The sequence below is a fragment of the Diplotaxodon limnothrissa genome, linkage group LG12 (genome assembly GCF_057381915.1).
Source record: "Diplotaxodon limnothrissa isolate DT_005_m linkage group LG12, D_limnothrissa_male_GT1.1, whole genome shotgun sequence".
NCBI classification, from domain to species: domain Eukaryota; kingdom Metazoa; phylum Chordata; class Actinopteri; order Cichliformes; family Cichlidae; genus Diplotaxodon; species Diplotaxodon limnothrissa.
In genome coordinates, this window is record NC_140607.1 from 21,821,243 (window position 1) to 21,843,852 (window position 22,610).

At 40.6% G+C, this 22,610-nt stretch overlaps 4 protein-coding genes across 7 annotated transcripts in view; 2 read left to right on the forward strand and 2 right to left on the reverse strand.

Moving 5' to 3' along the window:
* LOC146621295 (membrane-associated phosphatidylinositol transfer protein 2-like) overlaps window positions 1-8,476 on the reverse strand; it is a 44,325-nt gene extending 35,849 nt beyond the window's left edge. For all 3 annotated transcript variants that reach the window (XM_085367329.1, XM_085367328.1, XM_085367330.1), the window contains exon 1: window positions 7,779-8,476. The gene's annotated coding sequence lies outside the window, so the exon portion shown is untranslated. The remainder of the gene's footprint in view (window positions 1-7,778) is intronic.
* A 2,920-nt stretch (window positions 8,477-11,396) lies between these two features.
* Window positions 11,397-12,153, forward strand: mtrfr (mitochondrial translation release factor in rescue). The gene is made up of 2 exons (XM_085368299.1): window positions 11,397-11,765; window positions 11,861-12,153. The coding sequence occupies exons 1-2, from the start codon at window positions 11,508-11,510 to the stop codon at window positions 12,089-12,091; spliced, it is 489 nt and encodes a 162-aa protein (XP_085224425.1). The 5' UTR covers window positions 11,397-11,507; the 3' UTR covers window positions 12,092-12,153.
* A 1,629-nt stretch (window positions 12,154-13,782) lies between these two features.
* Window positions 13,783-17,357, forward strand: kmt5ab (lysine methyltransferase 5Ab). The gene is made up of 8 exons (XM_085368300.1): window positions 13,783-13,792; window positions 13,987-14,090; window positions 15,231-15,378; window positions 15,550-15,754; window positions 15,875-15,962; window positions 16,353-16,412; window positions 16,519-16,709; window positions 17,147-17,357. The coding sequence occupies exons 1-8, from the start codon at window positions 13,783-13,785 to the stop codon at window positions 17,355-17,357; spliced, it is 1,017 nt and encodes a 338-aa protein (XP_085224426.1).
* Window positions 17,358-19,717: 2,360 nt separating this feature from the next.
* On the reverse strand, window positions 19,718-22,291 carry rilpl2 (Rab interacting lysosomal protein-like 2). 2 transcript variants are annotated; one of them, XM_085368303.1, is made up of 4 exons: window positions 21,923-22,291; window positions 21,689-21,837; window positions 20,201-20,341; window positions 19,718-19,791 (listed from the first exon to the last, which is right to left on the reverse strand). In XM_085368303.1, the coding sequence occupies exons 1-4, from the start codon at window positions 22,214-22,216 to the stop codon at window positions 19,770-19,772; spliced, it is 606 nt and encodes a 201-aa protein (XP_085224429.1). In that variant the 5' UTR covers window positions 22,217-22,291; the 3' UTR covers window positions 19,718-19,769. The 2 variants fall into 2 exon arrangements, with proteins under 2 accessions (XP_085224429.1, XP_085224428.1); XM_085368302.1 differs by having other exon boundaries at window positions 21,689-21,840.
* Between the last annotated feature and the right edge of the window lie 319 nt (window positions 22,292-22,610).

The window sequence follows — 22,610 nt, forward strand, 5'->3', positions numbered from 1 at the left end:
AGAGTTTGAGGGTGTTGCACACTCTCAACCACTTTTAATCGCAAGCCGACAGGAGGCAGAAAGCCTGCCTCCTATCAGACCAGTTGCAGTGTCACTTAGACTGACTACAGTCACTCTTGCAGAGCTCGTCAAAGGCTGACAAATAGTTGCAATTTAACTTATAAAGACTGATTGCTATCAGCCTGAATGCGTCAATAAGCACAACTTGAGGGGACTCGACTGGCTGCCAGCTGGTCGTTTTCTGGTTGTATTCGTGCAGAACAGGAAGGCTGCCGAGCACATATTTAACAGTTAAATGTGAATATCTGTCTAAGTAGACAGCAACAGATGAGTACATTTCAACAATTTGTCAGATATTTGCTGTATTATCAGAACCAGATTGCAATTAATTGCCAATTTAAGACTGACATTAGACTGATGGCAGACTGTCTTATGGTAACATTTATGGCAGGTTTTAGCGACAGTGTGCTTAACAATCTCATTTTGTAGCAAAACAAAAACAAAAATTATTGGGTAAAACAGATTGACCAAGTTTAACTTTGAGTATGTAATTTGCAGATGAAAAAAGCTGATAAATTGCAATATGTGTTACTGCATACTGCAAAATTTTATATTGCAATATTATTGTACTGTGAGCGCAGTATTGTGTAGTATCTGGCGATTCCCACTTCTACCAAACAGTGTGCATTAAAGTATGGTGTTTTTTTTTTTCCACTTCTTTTCCTAGGTGTGTCAAAAACATCACCCAATCACCTGCCATGTATATATAAACCCCACCATGCAAACAGTAGACCAGCTGCCATAGGCGCAATGCTTGAGTAACATAACAGTGTTCAGTGCACAACTAATTTAAGTCAGAGAGAAAAATGTAGGCAAGGAGTACCGATAACAGGTCACAACATATCGCACAACGCCAGAGCATGTCAACAAAGGGGTGCCGAAACTCCTTGAAAAGTTACTGTGGTGATTGCAGTGTATTTAAGGTCAGTTTTGCAGTACTATACACGCAAATTTTTCTGACATTTTATTTGGCTATTTCCAAAAATACTCTTCAAACCGCGCGTTAATCAGTGCAGCAAATACACAGGAGTCAGTGGACTCCATCTACATCCGATCATGAATTTGTTTCAGTTAAGCGTCACCCAGACATCATATCAGTACAAAAACAATCACTGACATCATCATCATCCTTCATGAGTACTAAAATCACCACCCTTTCTTAAAACAAAAAACAAACAAAAAACCCTCATCTTTAAAAGTCAAGTCCCCATTTAGTAAAATATATTTATTTGACAAACCCACCTAGAATAACAGCTGAGGGCTAGTTAGCTGCTAACCAAACAGTCATGTCCTCTCAGACAATAAACAAAGACCACAGGATATTTTAAAGAGCTTCCTTGTTAAAGATCAGACACTTAACAGGACTTGTACTCAACTAATAAAATCCCCTCCTGTGCCGAATGTACAAATATAAAACGGTCTCTAACAATGGCCAAAGAAATTAAACTAAAGAGGCACGACTCTGTTCATGACAAACATCATGACAACCACCATAAGGGAAAAGACTTTAGAATATAGAGTCTGAGATTTAAAAAACAAAACAAAACAAAAAAAACACCAGTTTGTTGGGTGAACCGTGTTTAATGCTTTTATTATCTTTCTTTAATCTTATTTGACCAGATGAAATCCCACGTAACATGCCAAGCTGCAAAATAAATTGACTTTTCTAATGCTAACAGAAAGCTGGCCACTGCAACTACAATTCAGCAGTGAGCTCCAGAGAGAGCATATGCACTGAGTTTGACCATTTTAAATAGTGAATAAAATAAATGAGGAAGTCGGGGAAACCGCAAATCTACAGCTGCATCCTTTTAACCATTATATGAGATTATACTGCTAACTTGGCTTTGGTAAGAGTGGCAGTAATTGCGTTATGAGGTGGGTGGCAGGTCTACATAAAAAGCAGAGACTTTACCTCTTCCTCTGCTTAAAAAAAGAAAAGAAAAAAAAACAAACAAATTGGAGAACTGAAGAAACAGTCCGATATTACACAACAGCTCGGTTTTTGGGGATTTTTCTCTCTTTGAAAAACAAGTGGCAATGCAGCAAGTGGGTTAAGAAAACATCAGATTACACAAACCTGTAAAGTCAGTGCACGCATCTCCAGAGCAACATCTAAAGACGCACCGTTTGAATATTTAACCTTATTAGCCGCTGCTCGCATCGCTCCTTTTGCTGTACGAACCTGTCGTTTCTTTCCTCTTCCTGTGCCAGTGATCTCATCCGATAATCAGCTCAAACGGTACACACGTGGAACCAAAAGATGTGGTGAGCAGCAGCATACGTCATTCAAACTTACACTGGCAGGAAATGCATCTTTTCTTCCTCGCTCCACTAAATTCAGTTACTTAATGACTGTATGCTTGTTTGTCATCTTATTAACGGCGGGATTATTGACTTATGCTGCAGGACAAACTCCAGCAAACCGAGGGTTAATGTGGGAGCACGGGCGATTTGCCACATGGAAGAACACACGCACACACGCACAAAAAAACCAAATAGATACCACACCACTATGAATACTCAAACAAGGCTGGGGACACATGCTCGAAAGCTACAGGCTCCTCTATCAGGAATTTTCCACTCCACCGTCACTCAGATATACAGCATACATTTGCAGTGTTTCCTCCTGAGCGTCAGGAGGTTGTCAAGCTGTATAATGTTAGTGGAGCAGTGCGTAATTTGAGCCTTGGAAAAGAGGCGGGAGCAAATATTGGCACGGATATGAATTTTTATCATTCTTCAATTAGCTCATAGCAGTACCCCCCCCCTAGAGCAGGGCGATATGGCCAAAAATATTTATCACGATATATATTTGAAAATTTGCGATAACGATATAACTGACGATATAATTGATGCGAGACAAAATACAACTCCACAACATTACTAGCGCAAAAAGACAACCTTCCATTTATTTTCACGTAAACAAGAAGCTGGTTTTTATGTACATTAAAGCTTTATAAAAATGTAACAGTGCAAATGCAAATTCCTTGCTGAAAGTTTAACCCAAAGGCATTTCCAGTAGAAATGGGCTGACATATCCTGAGCATAACCATGTATAATATCCACTGAAGTTAAAAAGAGGTGCTTTGCAACATTAAACTGCAGTGTGCAGTACGCATTTTTCGGACCATAAGGTACACGGGATTATAAGGCACATTAAGCGAAACAAAGCAGTCAGATAAATCAAACTTTATTCAACTCATTCTTCTTGCTTCCTCCACTTCTGTACCATTGATTCATTAATGTTGAATTCTCTGGCAGCTGAGCTATTCCCATGTTGTTGCAGTATATTAATGACTAACCTCATATTGTGGATGGATTATCTCAGTTGTTCTCCTGACTGAAGTTTGGTCCGTTTACAGCATCCTGCCATGCGATTGCATTTGTCTCTAACCATGAAGAACCTTCACGTTAACTTTTATAAGTGGAAAAGTGTTAGTGTTCGTCCTCCAGCTTCACTGTTTATGTTATGCTAACATAGCTGTGTCGCTAGCGATCACGTAGCACATCATTATATACCAGCTAGCCCAACTTCAGTAACCCTACAAAGGTCACTGCTGTTTAGTTTCCTGTCTTCATTTATGTTGGAAGTGATAGCAGAGCTGTACGTTTGAATTTTTTCAGAAATCTCTCAGTCAGAACATGCTATATCATGCTTAGGTAACTAGCGAAACTAGCGAGCTAACTTCCGCTAGCTTCCTGCTAACTTCTAACTCCGTTAAATGTAATAACTTTTGTTTTCATGGATGCCTGGAAGTTAAACTTTATAGTTACACCTGGTAAAGCAGCAATGCTGATCGTTTTATTAAAGATCAAAGAATTTAGACAGTTTTCAACTCTCAGTGATGCTGCAGTGTTGTTTGACCTGAAGTCAAATATACGGAGTTTGGGACCCAGATTACTCCCAGATTTAAGAGCATCTTAGTCCGACAAATACGACAATAACAACGGCCGCTTGCATGTTCTGCAAAAAAAATGTGCTTTGTTGTGTATCTGACGGACAAACACCAAACCAGTTCCACATCACGGAAGTTGCACCATTTTTACAAACCAACAATCGGCCATGTGCGTATGAAAACAAAGGCACTGCGCATGCGCGTTTTACTCCCATTCTATCGCGATATTTCATTTTCCTATCGTTGCCTAACATTATACCGGTATTACCGTGAACGGTATAATATGGCCCAGCCCTACCCCCCCCCCCCCCCCCTTTTCCACCCCCCTCCTTTAAAAGCAGCACCAGAACTGCTTTAATTCAACAACAAGTTGTGAACAAGCCACACAAGAAATCACAACTGTACAGACAACGGGCTGATTCACAATCACCTCCACTCTTTCTCCTTCGGTGCCTCTGTTTGTGTGATGTGTTATATTTAAGAGAGGCACCTGAGAGTAAAAGAGCTATCAGGTTTCAGAAGCCTGTCAACCGCTCTCTCATAGTCTCTCTGTCTCTGTGAACGCTCAGAAACACATCAGTAATTGTGCTTCTCGTCTAAAAAAGAAATGGATTAAAACCTGAAAATAATATCTGCAGGTCTGTGTACAAAACAAGCTTCACAAAACAAACAACCCCCCCCCCCCCCCCCCCAATAATTATATAACAGTAATAACTTTTACATATTCACTGGGCTACAGCTGCATATGAATTTGTCATCCAGGAGCTGCAACTCTGGGTTTTCAGCAAATAACTCATACAATATTTATACTTAATTAATATTTAAAGTCCGTTAAATGACTTTGTTACTTCAAATGTTTGTGAAATGAGATTCTGGAGGTGCTTTTCTGCGGGAAGGGAAACGTCAATTCTCAGTGTTAAATGTGCTCATAACAACTGAAGCAAATTTAAATATTAAAAAAAAAAGAAAAAAAAAAAGCATGCGCTAGAGTCCACTAGCGATCACATCACAATGGAACAACAGAAGCCAACGCCCATCTATGAACATGGCTTTCATTTTTGACGTCAGCTACACACACACACGTACGGTTTTGTGACTACTGCTTACACATTTCTGAAGCTACAGTGGTGACGCAAATGTGTAAACACCACCCAGAGTCCACTGTTTGAGCTACGTTACACATCTGTATGTAAACATTTGTGACTGTGTTTTTTTCATACATCCACACAGACTTAGAGAGCCAGTTTCCCAAAGATGGATTAAGCCTAGGCTGACATTATAAGCACATTTCAAAGTGAATATATCTAGAAAAAGCAGCTTAATCCTTTTCAAGTAAACCTGCCCAGGTACTCTAAATTACCTTTTTTTGGTACATTTTCCAAAATAGATGTCTCAGAAGCCCATTTTGCAGGAGTTAACCAGTTTGCCTTTTTCAAAAGAGGTAAACATGGCACCAAACTACCAGTACAGTCATTAACATGTTACTTGGTCTCAGTGTCAACACTCACAGATGTACATATATACTCCCAGCACACATCTATGTAGACAGGTTAGGACTAATGAGAATTTGTGAGCTCCTGTGAGCTGTCTCAAAGACATTTTTAGTCTTGTCTCTACCTTTCAGCATGTCTGCAATGCTGCAGAACCTGCTTGAGGGAACTACCCACAATTCACAGTGTACTAGTTACAGGAATGTGGAAGAAGACAGGAATCAGTCAAGACAAAAGATGCATCCAGCATGAAGTCTGTGCAGGTCTTTGCTCTTATAAAAGACAGAGATGGTTTTTTGCCAGGATGAAATGGGATTTTTTTTTCTTTAAAAAACAAAAAAACAAAATAACCCAAAAAACAAAAACACAGTATTGTGCACTTCTTCCGCTGAGCACGAGTCCTCATGCAGTCTTGTACTCGTACTCTTGTACTTGTATTTTTAATGAGCAAACAGGTTATGCAAACAAACAGAGAGCTCGGTTAAATCAAGCTGGCCACTGGAATATGAAAACCATCAGTACTTCAGCGAGCTGCAGAATCAAACACTGTTGATACACAGACTCATTGTAGCAGAATATCACAGTTATCTTTGGTGACTACAAGGTGAATATATAAAAAGACAAAATATTGTCTAAACCTCATGTCACCATACAATTACACTTCCGAATCATCAGCACGCCCTTGACCACATACCACATGTGCATGTTTGTGAGCGAATGTCTGTCGGGGAAGAGGGAAGGAAGTCAATAATTTCTTTTTTATAAAAAATAAAAAATAAATGGTTTCTTAAGATGCTGTTACCTTCACAGCATCTTAAAAGGTCATTATCATATCTTAAAGTTCACATTTAACTTGTGAAGAGAGTGACGTGCAGTTGCATGAGCGAGATTTGATTTCTCGGCCGTAAATGATGCTTGTGTTGTAATCGAGGGACTGTGCGTCAGACACGTCGCTTTTAATCATTAGAAAAGTACTTCAGTGACTGACAAGCGGGCCTCATGACACTAATGAATGGCAGCTGTAACAATCCGCATCAAAAGATGCAACGCTAGTTTCAGATTAACAAACAGATGTTGGTCTAAAAAGTTTCAACCACAAGGGACCTAGATGAGAATTACGTGCCAAAACCCACAGAATGCCTGTAATCTTTGTCAGCTACACCTGCAGTGGACGTACCGCTCAGATTTCTGCTGCTTTCATTGTACTTGAATGAGACACCCAAAACTGAGACAGCCAAAAAAAGGTTTAAGATTACAGAGCAGCTTGTGCCGAGCATGTTACACAAATTTTGGGGCTTGAAGGAGCGGGATGCAGGTTTTAACATGTCAAGGAAAAAACAAAAACAAAAAAGCTTCCACCCTGTTTCAGAGCACACTGGTTGAGAAACAAGCCATCATAGTGGGTGTCTCCTGAATGTCTTGCTTTGCTGAAACACCCCAAGTGCAGGCCTGACCTTGCCCCTGCCATTAGCAGAGATGCATTGGAAATAAAATCCTCAAACCTTAAAGACATGGTGCAATGTTGGGAGTAAAACAGGGGTTCACAGTGAAAGTGGCTCCTGCCCCTCACAGCACAGCCATCATCTGGACAACAGATGCCACAGCCTCCAAAGTCAGCTCTGCCTCCATGACTCACCCAGGCCCAGCTGAGTCAAGTGACTCTTGATGCTGAGACTCATAAAGTCATACTGAAACAAAAATATGCCTGGGTATGCACTAAAAAAAAAACAAAAAAAAACAAACAAAAAAAAAAACACACACACACAACCTCCTTGTAGCATGTAGGCTTTTAGATAAGCAAATAAGTCTGGCATTCTCCTTCATTTTGCTGTTAATTTGCTTAGTGGGAGGTAATAATAATCATCATCATCATCATCATCATCATCATCAAACATGCTCTAATGTGCAGCAGGATGTTACATAAATCCTTCCACCTGGCTGGCTGTCACTGAAAATTGTCTCAGAAAAATAAGTGTGCATCTTAAGAGGCAAATTAATGTATGCATGTTACCAAAATACACGCAGTGTGTGTGACAGGATCTTCACAGCCGACAGTCGGTACAGACAGGGGCACATTTCATCAGCTTTAACTGTGTGCAGCAGAAAAACATGGTGCTCCTCTCCAGAGCCCCGAACAGGGATGCAAACTTAATCTAAACATGCTGGGTGTAGGAGCACCTTGTAAAATAAGACGTGCTTAACGTGACGTTGCATCTCCGGGAGAAGATTATCAAATCTGAACTGGAGTAAACCCACCGTTAGTTAGTTACCTAGCAACATGGCAGCACGGTAATGACAAATTGATGGCTCTCAGCGGCTCATCACATACCTGAACCTGATGCACAGCAGCGATGCACCTTTGGCAGGTCCTCCCCCCCCCCTCTCCCCAACACCTTCCAGCAATGCAAAGTTTATCAGCCTTTTCCCAGGAGAGGGGGGATGAGGAAGGGTTTGGCGGGTAGCTACTTTCTCCAGCAACGCGGGGTTTCCTTCAGCACTTGACGAGATCTGGAAACGATGCCATAACCGACAGAGACGTATCGAAAGTCGGACACTAATTTCCTTTACGTCGCTGTCTTGTGTGGCCCTTCAGCAGAGGAGGAAGGGGGCGCGGGTACGACACGTAAAGATGACACGCAGAGAAGCATCATCAGCCCCCCGAGCGTGTTACAGGAGATCAGTCAGTGTTTACTAAATCTGTCCACATCGCTGCGCCGGAGAAGCACACGCTGGATTTCCTCAATCGACTAAAAAAAACATACATAAAAAAATAAAAAATAAAAAAAACGGCTAAGGTAGCTATGATAACGTTAAAATGTCCTTGAATATCCGAGCTGCCCTCCCAGGAGTTGGCGGCTGGGCTCGTCCGGTGCTGAGGAGGATAAATCGCCTGCGAGGTGAGGTGAGCTCAGCGGGTGCTGCCTCCGTCCAGAGAACCGGGAAGAAGAAGAGCTCTCGCCATCGTAAGTTATCATTCCTCAAGTCTGAGCCGCGGCGAGACTTCAGTCCCTTCAAGCACGACATAAACTGCTGCCAAGTACAACACAAAGCTCGGCGAGCTTCCCCGCACCACTTTCGAAATAAAAGCCGGCCTGGCTGCGTATTCGGTTTCTTGAAAATTGCGACAGCAGAGCTAAGTTATGTAAAGCCTTTCGTTTGCTAAGCGACAATTTCATGACATATATCCAAATACTCACCGGGTTTCAGCTGTCCCCACACCCCCGTGGCTCAGCCTCGCACCAATTCAGGTCTTAACCGGCGTGTTATTCGGAGGAAACCAATAATGAACGGGACCACTAACGCCATTGTGTCAGCTTTTTGAAGGTTTCGTCTCGGGACTTCCGGTGTTTGTCTTTCCATCCTTTAGCTTGACTACAGGCGGAGCGGGGTTTGTGAGGTAACGCGCCATCTGCTGGCCGCAGCGCACACGCTCGAAACTGGTCAAACCGGTGGTTACGTATTTCCGCAGACATAAGCGGTAAAGGATGTGAAGTTACAAAGGTTAATGCCCTCACGGTGAAACATACTGATACCCACTGACTCACACATTTCTGATACACTTACTCTGCTCTGTTTGTATTCTACAAAAACTGGAATCATGAATTAACGAGTTGAAATGACATATTTAAAATAATCTCTTTTTATTTTTAAAAAGCTCTGTTATAAAACTGGTGGCATTCCAAGCAGGTGACTGATTAGATTTAACAGTTTTTTAGATTTTGTTCCCTTGAACCACCCTTATATATATTTTAGAAGGAAAAATGAGGAATAGATGCAGTGATTTACTGATACACACAAATATACATGGAATTGCAGTACATAAGGGATAAAGAGAGATTTCACTCCATAAGACCTGTTGCCACTCATTTTCAGTCCAGTTCTTGCGTAATAAGTCATTACACAAAGACTATTTCGTGTGAAGCTTCAGTGAAAGGTAAATGGATCAACTGAAGGGTCAGATAGATCTCTCGGCTCTCAGGTCTTTGCTCCTGTTTTTTAAGGACATGACTTTCTGCGCCACTGTAGATATTTCTGCAGTATAATTGTCCTCCAATTGTTCAGTTTCCTCAAATTTTTTAAGGGCGCACTGCACACCATGCTGAGATGTGGCAGTTGTTTTAGATTATAGATCCAAGTTTATACAGATGAGATATTTTTGCAACAGGTTGCTTGTAACAAAGGGCTTAAAGATACAATTTAAAACAGATTCTTTTCGAGGTTGTTTGTTATGTGTAAACACAACGCTGGTTTATTCCTTAAATTAGATGCAGCAAATGTCCAAAGAAAAACGATAGAGTAATAGATGTTCGAAATTCAATGTCCCCACACTTAGTTTATAAAAGAAATGCCATCACAGGTCATTGGAGACATTGTCTTTTCCCTGTGACCCACATAAGTTTCCTGCTTTACTAATTATAGTCATTGTTAAGGGACAAACAGGAAGCATTACATCACAGTCCATTTAACAATCCATTTGGAAAATTGGTTGAAACTGTTTTGCAGTCTTTTTTTTACTATTTATTGACATTTATTATGTCTTTGTGTTATTACTACAGAAATGACAACCTAATGAATCTCTTTCACAAGTTTTGCCTGGACACTGAGAAGTGAAAGACATAACAACGTGGAAATTTTTAAATGAAGTATATATGTATTGTGTAAAACCAGGAAATCATATCAAAAAGTTACTTTGCATGGTTGTGAACCTATTGACAATCACATCACAATAAAAGCTTTTATTATAGTTCCTGCTGGAACTACAGCAGTATAACATTTTTGACATAACAAACATATACGTGAGCTGTGTAAGCATTTACAGTTGGCACAGCTGCTAAAAAAGCAAAATTATGCAGTCTGTTGTGGAAAAACTAAACACGCCTACTGATTCAGCAGTTTGGAGAACCACCTTTAGCAGCAATAACTTGAAGTACTCATTTTCTGTGTCACTTTATTAGCCTCTCACAATGTTGTGGAGGAATTTCAGGCCACACTTTTTTTACAATGTTGCTTTACCTGCTCCTTAATCTCACTACAGAGCACAGTGTCGTTCATTGAGGAAGGTGACACTCATTTATATACATAGCTCTCTTAAAGTCCCAACACAGCATTTAAATCAGATTCTGGGCTGGTCTTTAACTTTTGTTCTTTAACTATTCTTTGGTAGATTTCCTCTGCTTTGGGTCATTGTCCTGTTACATGACCCAATTTTGGTCAAACTTTGGCTGTCACCTTATGCAATAGTCTTTATATATGCTTGTATTTTCTTTTATTTCACTGCTTTTCTGTTTCGTAGCACTTTTTGGGTTCCAGCTTGGATGTATGTATATTACCCTACCTTGTCCCCCCCCCCCCCCCTTTCTTTTCTTTGTGTTTTTCCCCCCATCATATTCAATCAAATCAGCAAAGTTTGTGACTTTTTGGTGAGGGGTAAGGCATGATAAATCTAACCTTCTTTGGACTATAGAAAACAAAATAAAACAAAAGCCCTAACCTTTTTATACATTGAAGTAAAAGTCAGATTTTAGAAAAGTGTATGCCCTGCAGAACCAATCAGAATGTGGGACAGGAGGACAAAGGATAAAAATGCTGTCCAGTCCTGCGTAAAGTGGGACATCCAATCACCCTTGTCCTGCACCACCCTCACACTTGTCTCTCACTCATGACAGTACCAGTTTCTCTCCTGGCGCCCTTTCATGTCCCTTCTCTATATCCACAGAGACACAGTCCAACTCCTTCTGACCTTCTCTGAACTTCTCCATCAACACTATCACAGCTTAAAGTTGAAAAGTAATAATGATAATAATTAGAAAAATAGAGTAATCGCTTATTCAAGTACACCAGTGTGGCTAAGTGATACGTGGTGGCGCTGTAGAGTCAGCATACCCACTATTCAATCCGCGAAGAAAAACACAACGACGGAAGTAAAGAAGACAAACCGGAACATAAACAAAGGCTCAGCGTGACTCTGAAAGAGTGAGCCTGTGACACCTGTTGTTTTTTTTCTGGATTAGAGAAATGAAAACTGTCTCTCTGTTAGGGTCTGGTGTGTTGTGATGTGATGTCCGTGTTTGTACCGATCACCAGCTTTGTGCGCATGCGGCTCACATGGATAGGCTCTCTGCTGCTTAGACCCCCTCCCACTGGACTCAGGTGTGTGTTGGCAGCCGGTAAAAAGGACCTGATAGACCTTCCTGTCCTGGTCGAGGATGAGCTCGAAGAGCAGTTTGTGAGAGGATCTGGACCTGGAGGACAGGCGACCAACAAAACCAGCAACTGCGTGGTGCTAAAGCACATCCCCACTGGGATCGTGGTGAAGGTGCTTTTTGTTCACCAATAGTTAATCGTGTAATGGTGTCCAGTACATCTGGAATACCTTTGATATTGTTTGTTGTCTTTTAATCTCCTCTCTAGTGCCACCAGACCAGATCTGTGGACATAAATCGAAAACGTGCCCGAGAGATTATGAGGGAGAAACTCGACGTTGCGTACAAAGGAGAGCTCAGTGAAGTTGTGATGAAGAAGAAGGAGTCTGTGCTCAGGAAGCAAGAAAAGAGGAGGAAGGCCAACGAGAACCTGGAGAGAAAGAGACTGTTGAAAGAAGCGCTGGCTGCAGACTCCAAGCCCGGAAATGACACTGTATGAGTGGTGTGTGTGTGTGTGTGTGTGTGTGTGTGGTCGGTGAGGTCAGAGATACTTGAATGATCCTGCACGTTGTGTCTGTAAAGCCTCAGTCTGAAGAAGTGCTGTCAGCTCTAATAACAAGATTTTATTTGTTTAGCTTCAGACAGGCACAGTATCAGTGTGTCACATAAGGATTAAAATAAAGTTATGTGTGATTGGTTGTTTATTCGTGTGAGTCTAAACTTGAGTTAAATAGGGGGGTCTGCTTCGTTTACCTTTAGATTGAAGTAGGATGGCAAAAATTTTGGAAGCCATGGAGCATTCAGCATATTTGAATTTCACAAGAAAAAGCTTAAAAAGAGACGAGTTGATCTGTGGATGTCTTCATGTTGAAACCTAAAGGTGTCACCAGAACACAGTAATATATAAGTGGACCTATTGCAAATGAACATAAAAAACGTTTGCTTCTATTTATACTGATTATAGGATGCTGAAAAATTGCATTGAAATGAATTACAGTTGCTGGACACTTTAAGTACCTTGCTGCTACCCAGTTAGATCCCTTTTTCCCTCCAGAGCTACCTAAATTCTTTTCACATAGATTCAAGATGGTGTCAGAAACATTCCTCTTTGGTCCATACCGGCATAATAGCATTGCACAGATTTGTAGGCTGAATATCCATGATATAAATGTCCTGTTCAATCGCATCCCAAAGGGGCTCTATTGAATTGAGATCTGGTGACTGTGGAGGCAATTTGAGTACTCAAGCAGTTTAAGATGCTTTTGGCTTTATGACATGGTGTGTTATCCATCAGAAAATGGGTGCTCTGTGGTCATAAAGGGATGATCAGCAGCAATACTCAGTTGGTACCAAGGGGCATAAAGTATGCCAAGGAAATACCATAACAAGTGGTTATTGGAGTTACTGTTACCTTCCTATCAGCTCAAAGCAGTCTGGGCTCCTCTGACTTCTATAATCAAGAAGGCATTTTAACCCAGAGAACTGCTGCTCACTGGATATCTTTACTCATTCAGACCACTATCTGAAAACACTAAAGATGGTTGTGTGGGAAAATCCCAGCGGATCAGCAGTTTTTTGTTTTTTTTTACAATACTCAGACCAGTACGTCTGCATAATTTTTAACAGTACCTCTTACATCCTTTTGCCACTAGATGTCAGTAAAAATCTCTTTCTCTACATTAATAGGATGTTTTATTTAGAAAGTTTTATTTAAAAAGCAAATGTGGGTCTGTGCTCAATTCTAGCCATATCTAAGTAAAAATCATGATCTCTAGCTGTAAGTTATTGTCTTTTATTCTTATCTTTGCGATGTTATATTCCGTTAATATTACTTTTATAAGCTCTTTACAGGTAAACAGGCAAAACAGATTGTTTTGTGTTGCTATTAAAATAATTATCATTAACTGTTATTTAATGCCACTGAGAAAAACTTTTGCAAAGAGACCGATAACACGCAGAGCCGTCAGCTGGGGCCAATCAGAGAGCTGTTTTCAAACCCAAGCCCCTCCCGTCTGTACTTAAGAGCCAATGAGAAGCGGAGTAGTATTTTTAAATCCTCCACGCTCTCTCCGGAGTGATGCGGTCTGATATTTGTCGTTGCAGTGAACTGAGTACAGTAAGGGACCAGAAGACACAGGACTGCATTTAACAGCTCCCACGTCCTCTGTGGATTTTTATTTGTGTACTGACATGGCAAAAGGTAACTGAGACGTGTTGCTGTTTGTGTAGTAGCTGACTGCTAAATGCTAGTTAGCGCAAAAAAAGGGACTAGGTTTGTTAAAATACACGTGGCTGTTTACAAATAAAACTCAGCGGTAGTGTTTTTTTTGTCGTATATGTCAATGAATTGTTAGATAGAAGAGCTCAAATTTATTCATGTCTATGTTTATGCAGGGAAGAAAAATGTGCTGAGAGTCGACAAAAAGCCAGAGAACCCTGCTGAAGATACAGTAACCTCACTGACGGAGACAAAGGAAAACAAGCCAGCAAATAACAAGGTAACAAGGCTCTCCTCAGCTTATGCATCTCCAAAGCAGGAAGCTCACATTTTCTGGTAAACCAATTAGTGTTACTCTTGCAAGGGGTAAATCCTCCGCTTCATGCTGTGAACTAGGGGTTTCAAAAATAAGGGCCCGGAGACCAGAAGCTGCCCGGCAGATATTCCAGTACGGCCCAACTGGACAGGTTGAAAGAAGACCTACATTTTGGACTTTTAACTTTAATGTTATAGGTTTTACAGCTTTAGCTTTACTGATAAACACCTCCCTTCTGAGTATTCATGCTACACCAAAGTAACTAGGTTGATAGTTACAAAATATCTAATCAAAGTGGGCTTAATCTAGCTAGTGGATGTAAAATAAGTATGAGATTCCCTCTAGGTCCTTCATGTCCTTACTCAGAGTCCGGCCACAGTGGACACCTGGTTTCAGTACAGCTATTTGTATGTTATAACTTACTCCTTCTCTGTGTCTGAGTGAATGACCAACAGTAGTACAAGGATTCACTGACCATGTTAATGAATTCTTGTGAGAGAAACTCCGCTTGACACACAAGTAGAGAGGGAGAAAAACTTGAACATTTAATTTGAGCAATTTGAAATTTAGGCCTGTGGCTTGCAAATGGCAGAAAAATATTAATGCCTCATCTTTTTTACAGTTTGCGCACTGTATGGGTCAGGAATGTATGCTCCTAATTTACTTTAGATTGCTGCATCCACATTCCTGTACTTGATTTAAACTGGATATTTGAATCGGTTAAATTGTGAGCAGATTTTCCTGCAAGTCCTGTCAGAAAATCTCAGTTTAGTGTTCCCTTTTATATATGTTATAAAGTATTGAATGAGTGAGAAACAGCTGATTATGGACAGAGTCTTTGTTAGAGTTGCCAGACCAAGCCGTGCAGTTTTTGCAATTTGTTCATGGTTTGTTTTTTTTTTTGGACTCGGCTGGATTAAAGCGATGGATAAAATCTGTTTTCTGTTCTCAAAGGTGCTGGAAAGCACAGTGCTAAGTGTGCAACATGTCTCTAGATTTAGACAAGTTCCTGAACAGTGATGAAATGCTACACTTTGTTTATTGCATCAGATCACTCTCATACAGCTTTCTCTTTATGACCCATGTTTATAATGATTTTTGTAGGGTTGTAAAGGTAACGTGCAGACAGTTCTCCCAAGTCTACGGACTCCAAGCAAGCCCAGGTCCCCTCTGAGTGACAGTTCAAGCACGCTCATTCAGGAAGGAAATGATTCGGATTCAACTAAACCAGATATGCCAAAACTGAAAAAAGGTAAATTCTTAAATTAAGCACTTACTCTGTTATTTCACTGTTGTCCTTTTAGTTGCTGTTTCATCAGCATTCATGTGAGCTACACAACTTTCCAGGCTACTAGTAGTAGTAGCGCTCACTGACCTGTTCTTCTTAAATATTTGTGGTGTTTTTGTTTCTTCTGTGTTTAAGGCTCATCCAATAAAATGAAAGCTGAGGTATCCAAAGTCCAGAAGGCTGAAATGGCTTGTCATAGTGATGAAACAAGAGAAAAGGCCTCTGAGCAACCTGAGCAACCAAGCTCCACCTCGCATACTGACGTCAGGTCTGCAACAGATGGCAGTGTCCCAAAATCCAAGTCTCGGGGCAGAAATGGACACAAGCTGGGAGCAAAAAAGTGGGTACATGTCACCAACGTGCCAGTCTCATTAAAAACACAGAGGGGGTGGGCACGGACTCTTTCACACTCACTTGCACAAGCATAATGACTTATTACTCTGATGTCTCTTGTTTTCAGGATGGAGAGTAAAGCTCTTCAAAACAGAAAGGTCACTGACTACTTTCCCATCAGGCGCAGTAACAGAAAAACAAATGCAGAGTTAAAGGTCTGTATTGACTAATACTTTTCCAGATTTCTGAAAGGACTTCAAAATTTTTTGGTTGGGTTTTTCTTTTTTTTTTCTTTTTGAAAGCCACTAAATGCTGATCTATGACTCATTAAAGCATAGAGGCACCTAACTCGAGGGATGAACCATGAGTTGTGTCTACACAGTTGGCAAAGAAACAGTTAAATAACACATAATTTATTAGTTTCTTTTAGTTTATTAGTTTCTTTCACTGAAGCCTCATTGGAAATGGTCTCTGTGGAGTGGCTGTCGAGCCATTCTTAAGGGAGGGGGTGAAACTATTAAAACAAAAATGTATATAAAGTTGTCTTGATGTTCTCTTTAATAAAAAAAAAAAACTAAACTAAATGATCTAATCACTGTTAACAGAGTGAACAACACAAGCACCTCGATGACCTGATAAAGAATGACATTGAAGAAGGAATGGAGGTAATGTTTACATTTGTGCCACTACAAAACTCTGCATGCAGACATGATCCCTGAATGCTGGTTAAGCAACATTTGCTAATCCAGTGTACATTTTCACTGTGAACAGGTCAAAAACATAGACGGCAAGGGGAGAGGGGTATTTGCTGTGAGTGGTTTCAAAAGGGGAGATTTTGTCGTGGAGTATCACGGAGACCTGCTGGACCTGGCTGAAGCTAAAATCAGAGAGGCCCAGTACGCTGAGGATCCTCAAACAGGCTGTTACATGTACTACTTCCAGTATCAATCCAAAACTTACTGGTAAGTCCAAATGGCATTGCTCTGCAAGAGGTCTCACACCCGTGCACACAAACCTTCAAAGTATGTGAGATTAATCTTTAATCATCAGTTTATTCAGTGTTGGCGTCTCACCATAGACCTGTATATATTCACCCTATGACTTTTTTTTTTTTTTTTTTTTCCTCCAAATAGTTTCTGTGTCATTTTTGTCTCCCTGGAAATCGAAATTCTAGTTGTACATAGGTTTTGTTTTGTTTTTTTAGAATCATAAAAGCATGTGTTCTTTAGGATGAGTAATTATTTCTTTAATACAAAAAGCACTGTTATAAAACTTTATTCTAGCTGACATTTTATTATGCGAAAGACATCTCCTAGAATTAAAAACAAAAGTTTAATAGCTGTGATTTTTAGTATGGACACCTGTCTTGTGTTGTGACAGTCATGTCTGTGTATCACAGTGTTGATGCCACAAAGGAAACGAGTCGGCTTGGTAGGCTGATCAACCACTGTAAAACTGGAAACTGCCAGACGAGGCTTCACCCCATCGATGGAACGCCTCACCTGATCTTGGTCGCCTCCAGAGACATCAATGCAGGCGAGGAGCTGCTTTACGATTATGGCGATCGGAGTAAAGCCTCAATCCTTGCTCACCCATGGCTCAAACACTGAGACCTTGACTTTTTTTTTTTTTTTTTTCCGTTAATATATGAATTTGTCCCGTCTGCTGTCCAGTTTCTTTATGGAAAAAGATGTGATACTTGAAATGTTTTATTTTGTATAGATGCTCAAACTTCAGCTGGTGAAGTATATTTTTTATCAGGATTTTATATCTTTATGAAATGTAGCAGTCATTTTCTTTGAGAAGCAGGTTTGCACTGTGAACGGGGTTTCCTTTAGTAATTGTCATTCTAGCTTTTGTAAATTATTACATGTGCTGTAAATTGAGGAATAAAGCGGTCTTCATTCCTGCCGTGACATGATTGGTGGTGCATTCGATAACTAAATAAGGGACACATCTACTATCCTCCAGGTGGGACAAGACCATATCGTGCATCGGGGGTTTCAAACATAAGGCCAGGAGCCTGAATTGGCCTGGCGAAGACTCCAATGTGACCCATGGGATGGCTTTTTCAAACATTGTGAATTGTTTTTTCTTTTTCTTTTTTTTTTTAAAAACTATATTTTCACAGGTTTTACAGCCTGGGCCATTCACAGCACACCAAAGTAATTAAATTATAGATTTTTATTTTTATTTATTTTTATAAACACATTTACTTCTTTCAATTTAAGCCCAAAGAGTCATGTTGGCAGATTTCTTTCACTTACTACAGCAGTGTTTCTTCTCCATGAGACCTTCTGTTGAAATTGCAAAGTGACGGTACATTATGAATTGTTCTGTTATAGCCCAGCCACTACTGTGATTACAGTGATGATATTTAACATTTAGAGCCACTTAATTATGGGTTGGTTCCCATATGCAACACATGTCATTCTTGCTTCATTCATACAATGAACACATTGGAGAACAACTCCGCTGAGTCCAGTCTCTAGCCATGCAGTCTAAAGTGCCATTGGTGACCTGTTCCACCTCCTGCGCTACTGTCACCTCAAAATTAAACTCACAACATGATGCAGTGTGGTGCATTTTTATATAAAATCTTAAATGGTAAAAGGCTAAAAGTGTAATTACTCTGTCATCTTTTATAACTTAAAACAACATGAATACAAATAACTCTATTTCACCTAATACCTGTATAATAAACACTACATCTGTGCCTCTTCCCTCCTTTTTAATCGCCTAATTCCTACATTTATTTTAGCAATTGAAACATCCGTCAACATAGCGTACTGAAATTGATGTCCAGGTCAGAGGCAGGAGGACGTAGGAGAGGAGGGCACAAAGAAATAAAAGCCCATGTAGAGGGGCTTGTATCCAGCAATGGTCTCCAGCAGATACTGAACTCTAAATACTATGTTGCATGGTCCCTCCATGTTATATGTCCACAAATTCTTTAGTGCAGTTAGGAGATAAAAGCAAAATTTGCTACAAAATTTCTTTAAAACGTACCTGACGAGGCTTTAAGAGTGAAAGTAGGAATATTTCCACACATGCAGCTAGCACTTGAGATTGGGTTAAACAAGTGTGTAGTGTTAAAGCCATTTATCAGTGAGGCTAATTGGGGGGGAAAAAAGGGTTCATTTGTTAGAGAGCAAAAAAATGGGACCCTGCAGCAATGAAAAAGGTCATGTGGTTCGAAGGGTGCAGATTTACTCCGTTCCAGAGTGATGGGCATCTTAGGATAAGAAGAGAGGGGATGATGTGATGTAGCAGTCAAGCCTACAGTACGAGCCTGTGGGAGCAGTGTTACGATGTGGTGGTTGGTGACTAATCTAAATATAGTGACCAGGTTTTTCCATCATTGCATGAACTGAACTGTCAACAAAGCTAAAGACAGTTCAGTGAAATATGAGAGTGGGTTACCTTTTTGTCCCGCCTACCCTTCTTCACACAAAACAGAAGTCAACGAGAGGACTTCAGCAAGAACAAAGCCTTGTAATCTGCTGATTAAAGCCTGTAAATCTATGCTGTAATTTGTGTATTAGCAATATTTTTGGCATCTGGCTAAAATATGATAAAACAAAAGCTTTTTAAATATTCAACTTGAGACAAAACACAAGTACAATCAAATTTATTATTAGATTTTGATTGGGTATTTCACCTTCATTAACAAGATAGAGATGAGTGATGGGAATGTGCCTACATAAAGACCTTATCGTGGCTCATTAAAAAACAAGAAAAAAAAAAAAAAGCTGATGTTCAAGTTTATAAATAATTATAAACTTGAACATCTAACATGATCATCACTTGTTAAATAATACTTTCCAGTTTCCTTTCCATATCTTATTTTTACAGAATTAAAAGATGTCTACTCTAAAAACATCTTAGGTTAAAAATTAGTACAAAATATAATGCTTATTAAAACTGACAAATACTTCTTAAAAAGTACAAAAGGAGTTTAATTGTGCCGACAAATCCTGTTTGTCTCCTACATGGTCAGTTCTCCGTGAAAGCTTTTCTTCTCATTTTCGCCTGAATGAAAACCTACAAACAGAAAGGTCAGAGTTAGCTGAAGGAGCGCTGGTGAACATGGAGCACGCAAACAACGCTGCATCACGGGAGGCTGTGATTACTGACGGAAGCATTTTGGCAGAGGCGTACTCTCTCTCTGCGTCTCGTTCACTGCTCAGACAAACATCCTGAGCGTCAGCATGAATTCACCCAGTCACAAGTATATCATTAGGAGACAGGAGACGGGCTGTGAGAACAATCTCCCTGCTAGCTTATTACAGCATCATGTGGTTGCTGCTCAGAATTCTTCTGAATCCTTTCCATTTGAGGTGCACGGCTTAAAACAAGGCCTACTTTTACTTCCTTTTTTCCGCTTTCTTTATATTATTTTTAGTCATCTGTAAATACTTTTGTTGGTAAACCGAGCCAGCTTGTTACTCACAGTTTGCCTATGGTCGTCTTCTCTTCTTTCGTGTCGTTTATCATGGCTGGTCTGTGCTCTGTAGCTGCAGGTGTCTCCACCTGCCATGGTGGAGATGGAGACACCTCCACCATGGCTGGTTCAGCTTGTGGCAGGATCCCACTGCAGGAGAACGGGGATATTTATGATCACTAAGAGTATTTTATAAGACAGGCTAATATTTCATTTTATGAGACATGATCGATCTTGCTGCTTTAAAATGACAACAAATTAAAAAAAACATGATGTGATTGACAATGAAATGTGAGGCTTCTATAATATGCATATATCCTTTTGCATTCATTGGCTAGTTGTGGTTCTTATATTTGTGCACTCAGTGTTATAATTACATAGTCACATTCACTCATTGGCACTTTATTAGGTACACCTGTTCAACTGCTTTTTAACAAAAATATCTAATCAGCCAATCACATGGCAGCAGCACAATAGATTCATGCACGTAGACCTGGTCAAGAGGAGGTGCTGAACTTTAAACCAAACATCAGAATAGAAATGAAAGGTGGTTTAAGTGACTTTGAAAGTAACATGGGGGTCAAACTAGACATGCTAGTCTGAGTATGTCATAAACTGCTGATCTGCTGGGATTTTCCCACGTGACCATCTCTATGGTTTACAGAGGCTAGCCTTATAAAGACCAGCTCAGATCAGAAACTGAGGCTCAAATTCACACGGTCTCACCAAAATTAGACAATAGAAGATTAAAAAAAAATGGTGCCTGGTCTGAGGAATCTCGAGTTCTACTGCAATGGCAGGGTCAGAATTTGCCATAAAACAAGATGAAAACACAGCTCAATTCGCCTTGTTTGAATGGTTCAGGCATGTGGTGGTGGTCATGGTATACTGATGCAGAGGATATTTTCTTGACACACTTTGGGCTTCTTTGTACCAACTGAGCATCGTAGAAACCATCTACCTGATCTTTATAACTACTGTGTACTCATCCTCAGATGGCCGCTTCCATAACAGGCCGTGTCACAAAGCTCAGAGCATGACAGTGAGTTCAGCTCAAATGGCAACCACAGTCACCAAATCTAACAGCCTCTAACAGCCCACAAGTCTGCAGCAATGGTGTGATGCTGTCATGTCAACATCAAAATCTGAGGAATGTTTCCAGCTCCTTGCTGAATCTGTGCCACAATGAATTAAAGGTTTGAAGACAAAAGGTGGTCCAACCTACTAGCAAGTTGTACCTAATAGAGTGGCTGATCATTTTATGCATTTCCCCATGGACTCAGTGTAATTCTAGTTGAAACTGATATGAGATTCAAGCCAGTCTGACATAGCATTATACAGCAGCCCATCAATAAATCCTCTTACAAGCGCACAGTCTTCAGGTGTATTGACACTGAGCAGGTGCATTAGCTACATGTTTCTGATATAAATAAAGATTTATCATTATTTTATGTACTCTTAGAAGCCAGAGTGAACTTTACATTTCACACCGGTTACCTCTTGTACAGCTGAAGCTCCTCCTGGGCCACCATGAGCTGAGCCTTCAGCTGGTTCCTCTCTTGCAGCACCTCCTTCAGCTCCTGCATAGTGAATCGGGGTCTGTTAGGGTCTGTCAGGTCCACCACCAGCTGGTTCGGTCCCGAAGTCTGCTGTGATTAAAAAAACAAAAAGCCATATTTAAAGGTCTACTTCTATCTGACAAGAGCCTGAACTATAGAGCGTCAAACTCACCGCGCCAGGCCTGGAGGAGCCCTCCTTGATGATCCTATCCAGTTCGCTCTTGAGGTTGTCCCGCTCCATTTTCAGCTCCTCCAGAGACAAGTTGTACTTGTTGACCAAAGTCTCAAACATTTCCAACACACGGACTATCCTAAACTGTAGGTCTGACACTTCTTCGCCAGTGCTGCTGATTTTTAACAGATCTCTTCCGATTACGTACGAGATATCATACACATCTTCCACAGTGAGCTCGAAAGCGTCCTTCTCGAAAGCCCGAGCTGGTGACGATTCCTCACCAAACTCCATGACTCAGCGGGACGGCCGAAATAAACTCGACTTTTTTTCCCCCGGATGCCACTCATAAGTTCTTAAACCTCACTCTTTCTCGACTTCGGCTCGTACAGAGCGAAGGTGGCTAACTTTGGAGAAGCAGCACTTCCCCCATCACTCACGCACCAATGGCGTGACTCGTCGGACAGCAGAGGAGGGCAAAGTATCCTAGCGACAGGTGAGTACAAAGATCGTGTACAAGTCAAGAGCGCTCACTCGGCTCTGGCTATCCGCCAGATCACAGATCGTCGGTTTGTAAGGAAAATAAAGCAGTTTGTGAGTGAGACATCACTCTTCATATAGTCTCTCTGAACTTCTCTCAATCAAATCAGTTGAGAAAACACGTGATTTCATGTATTTTGTTTTAGTG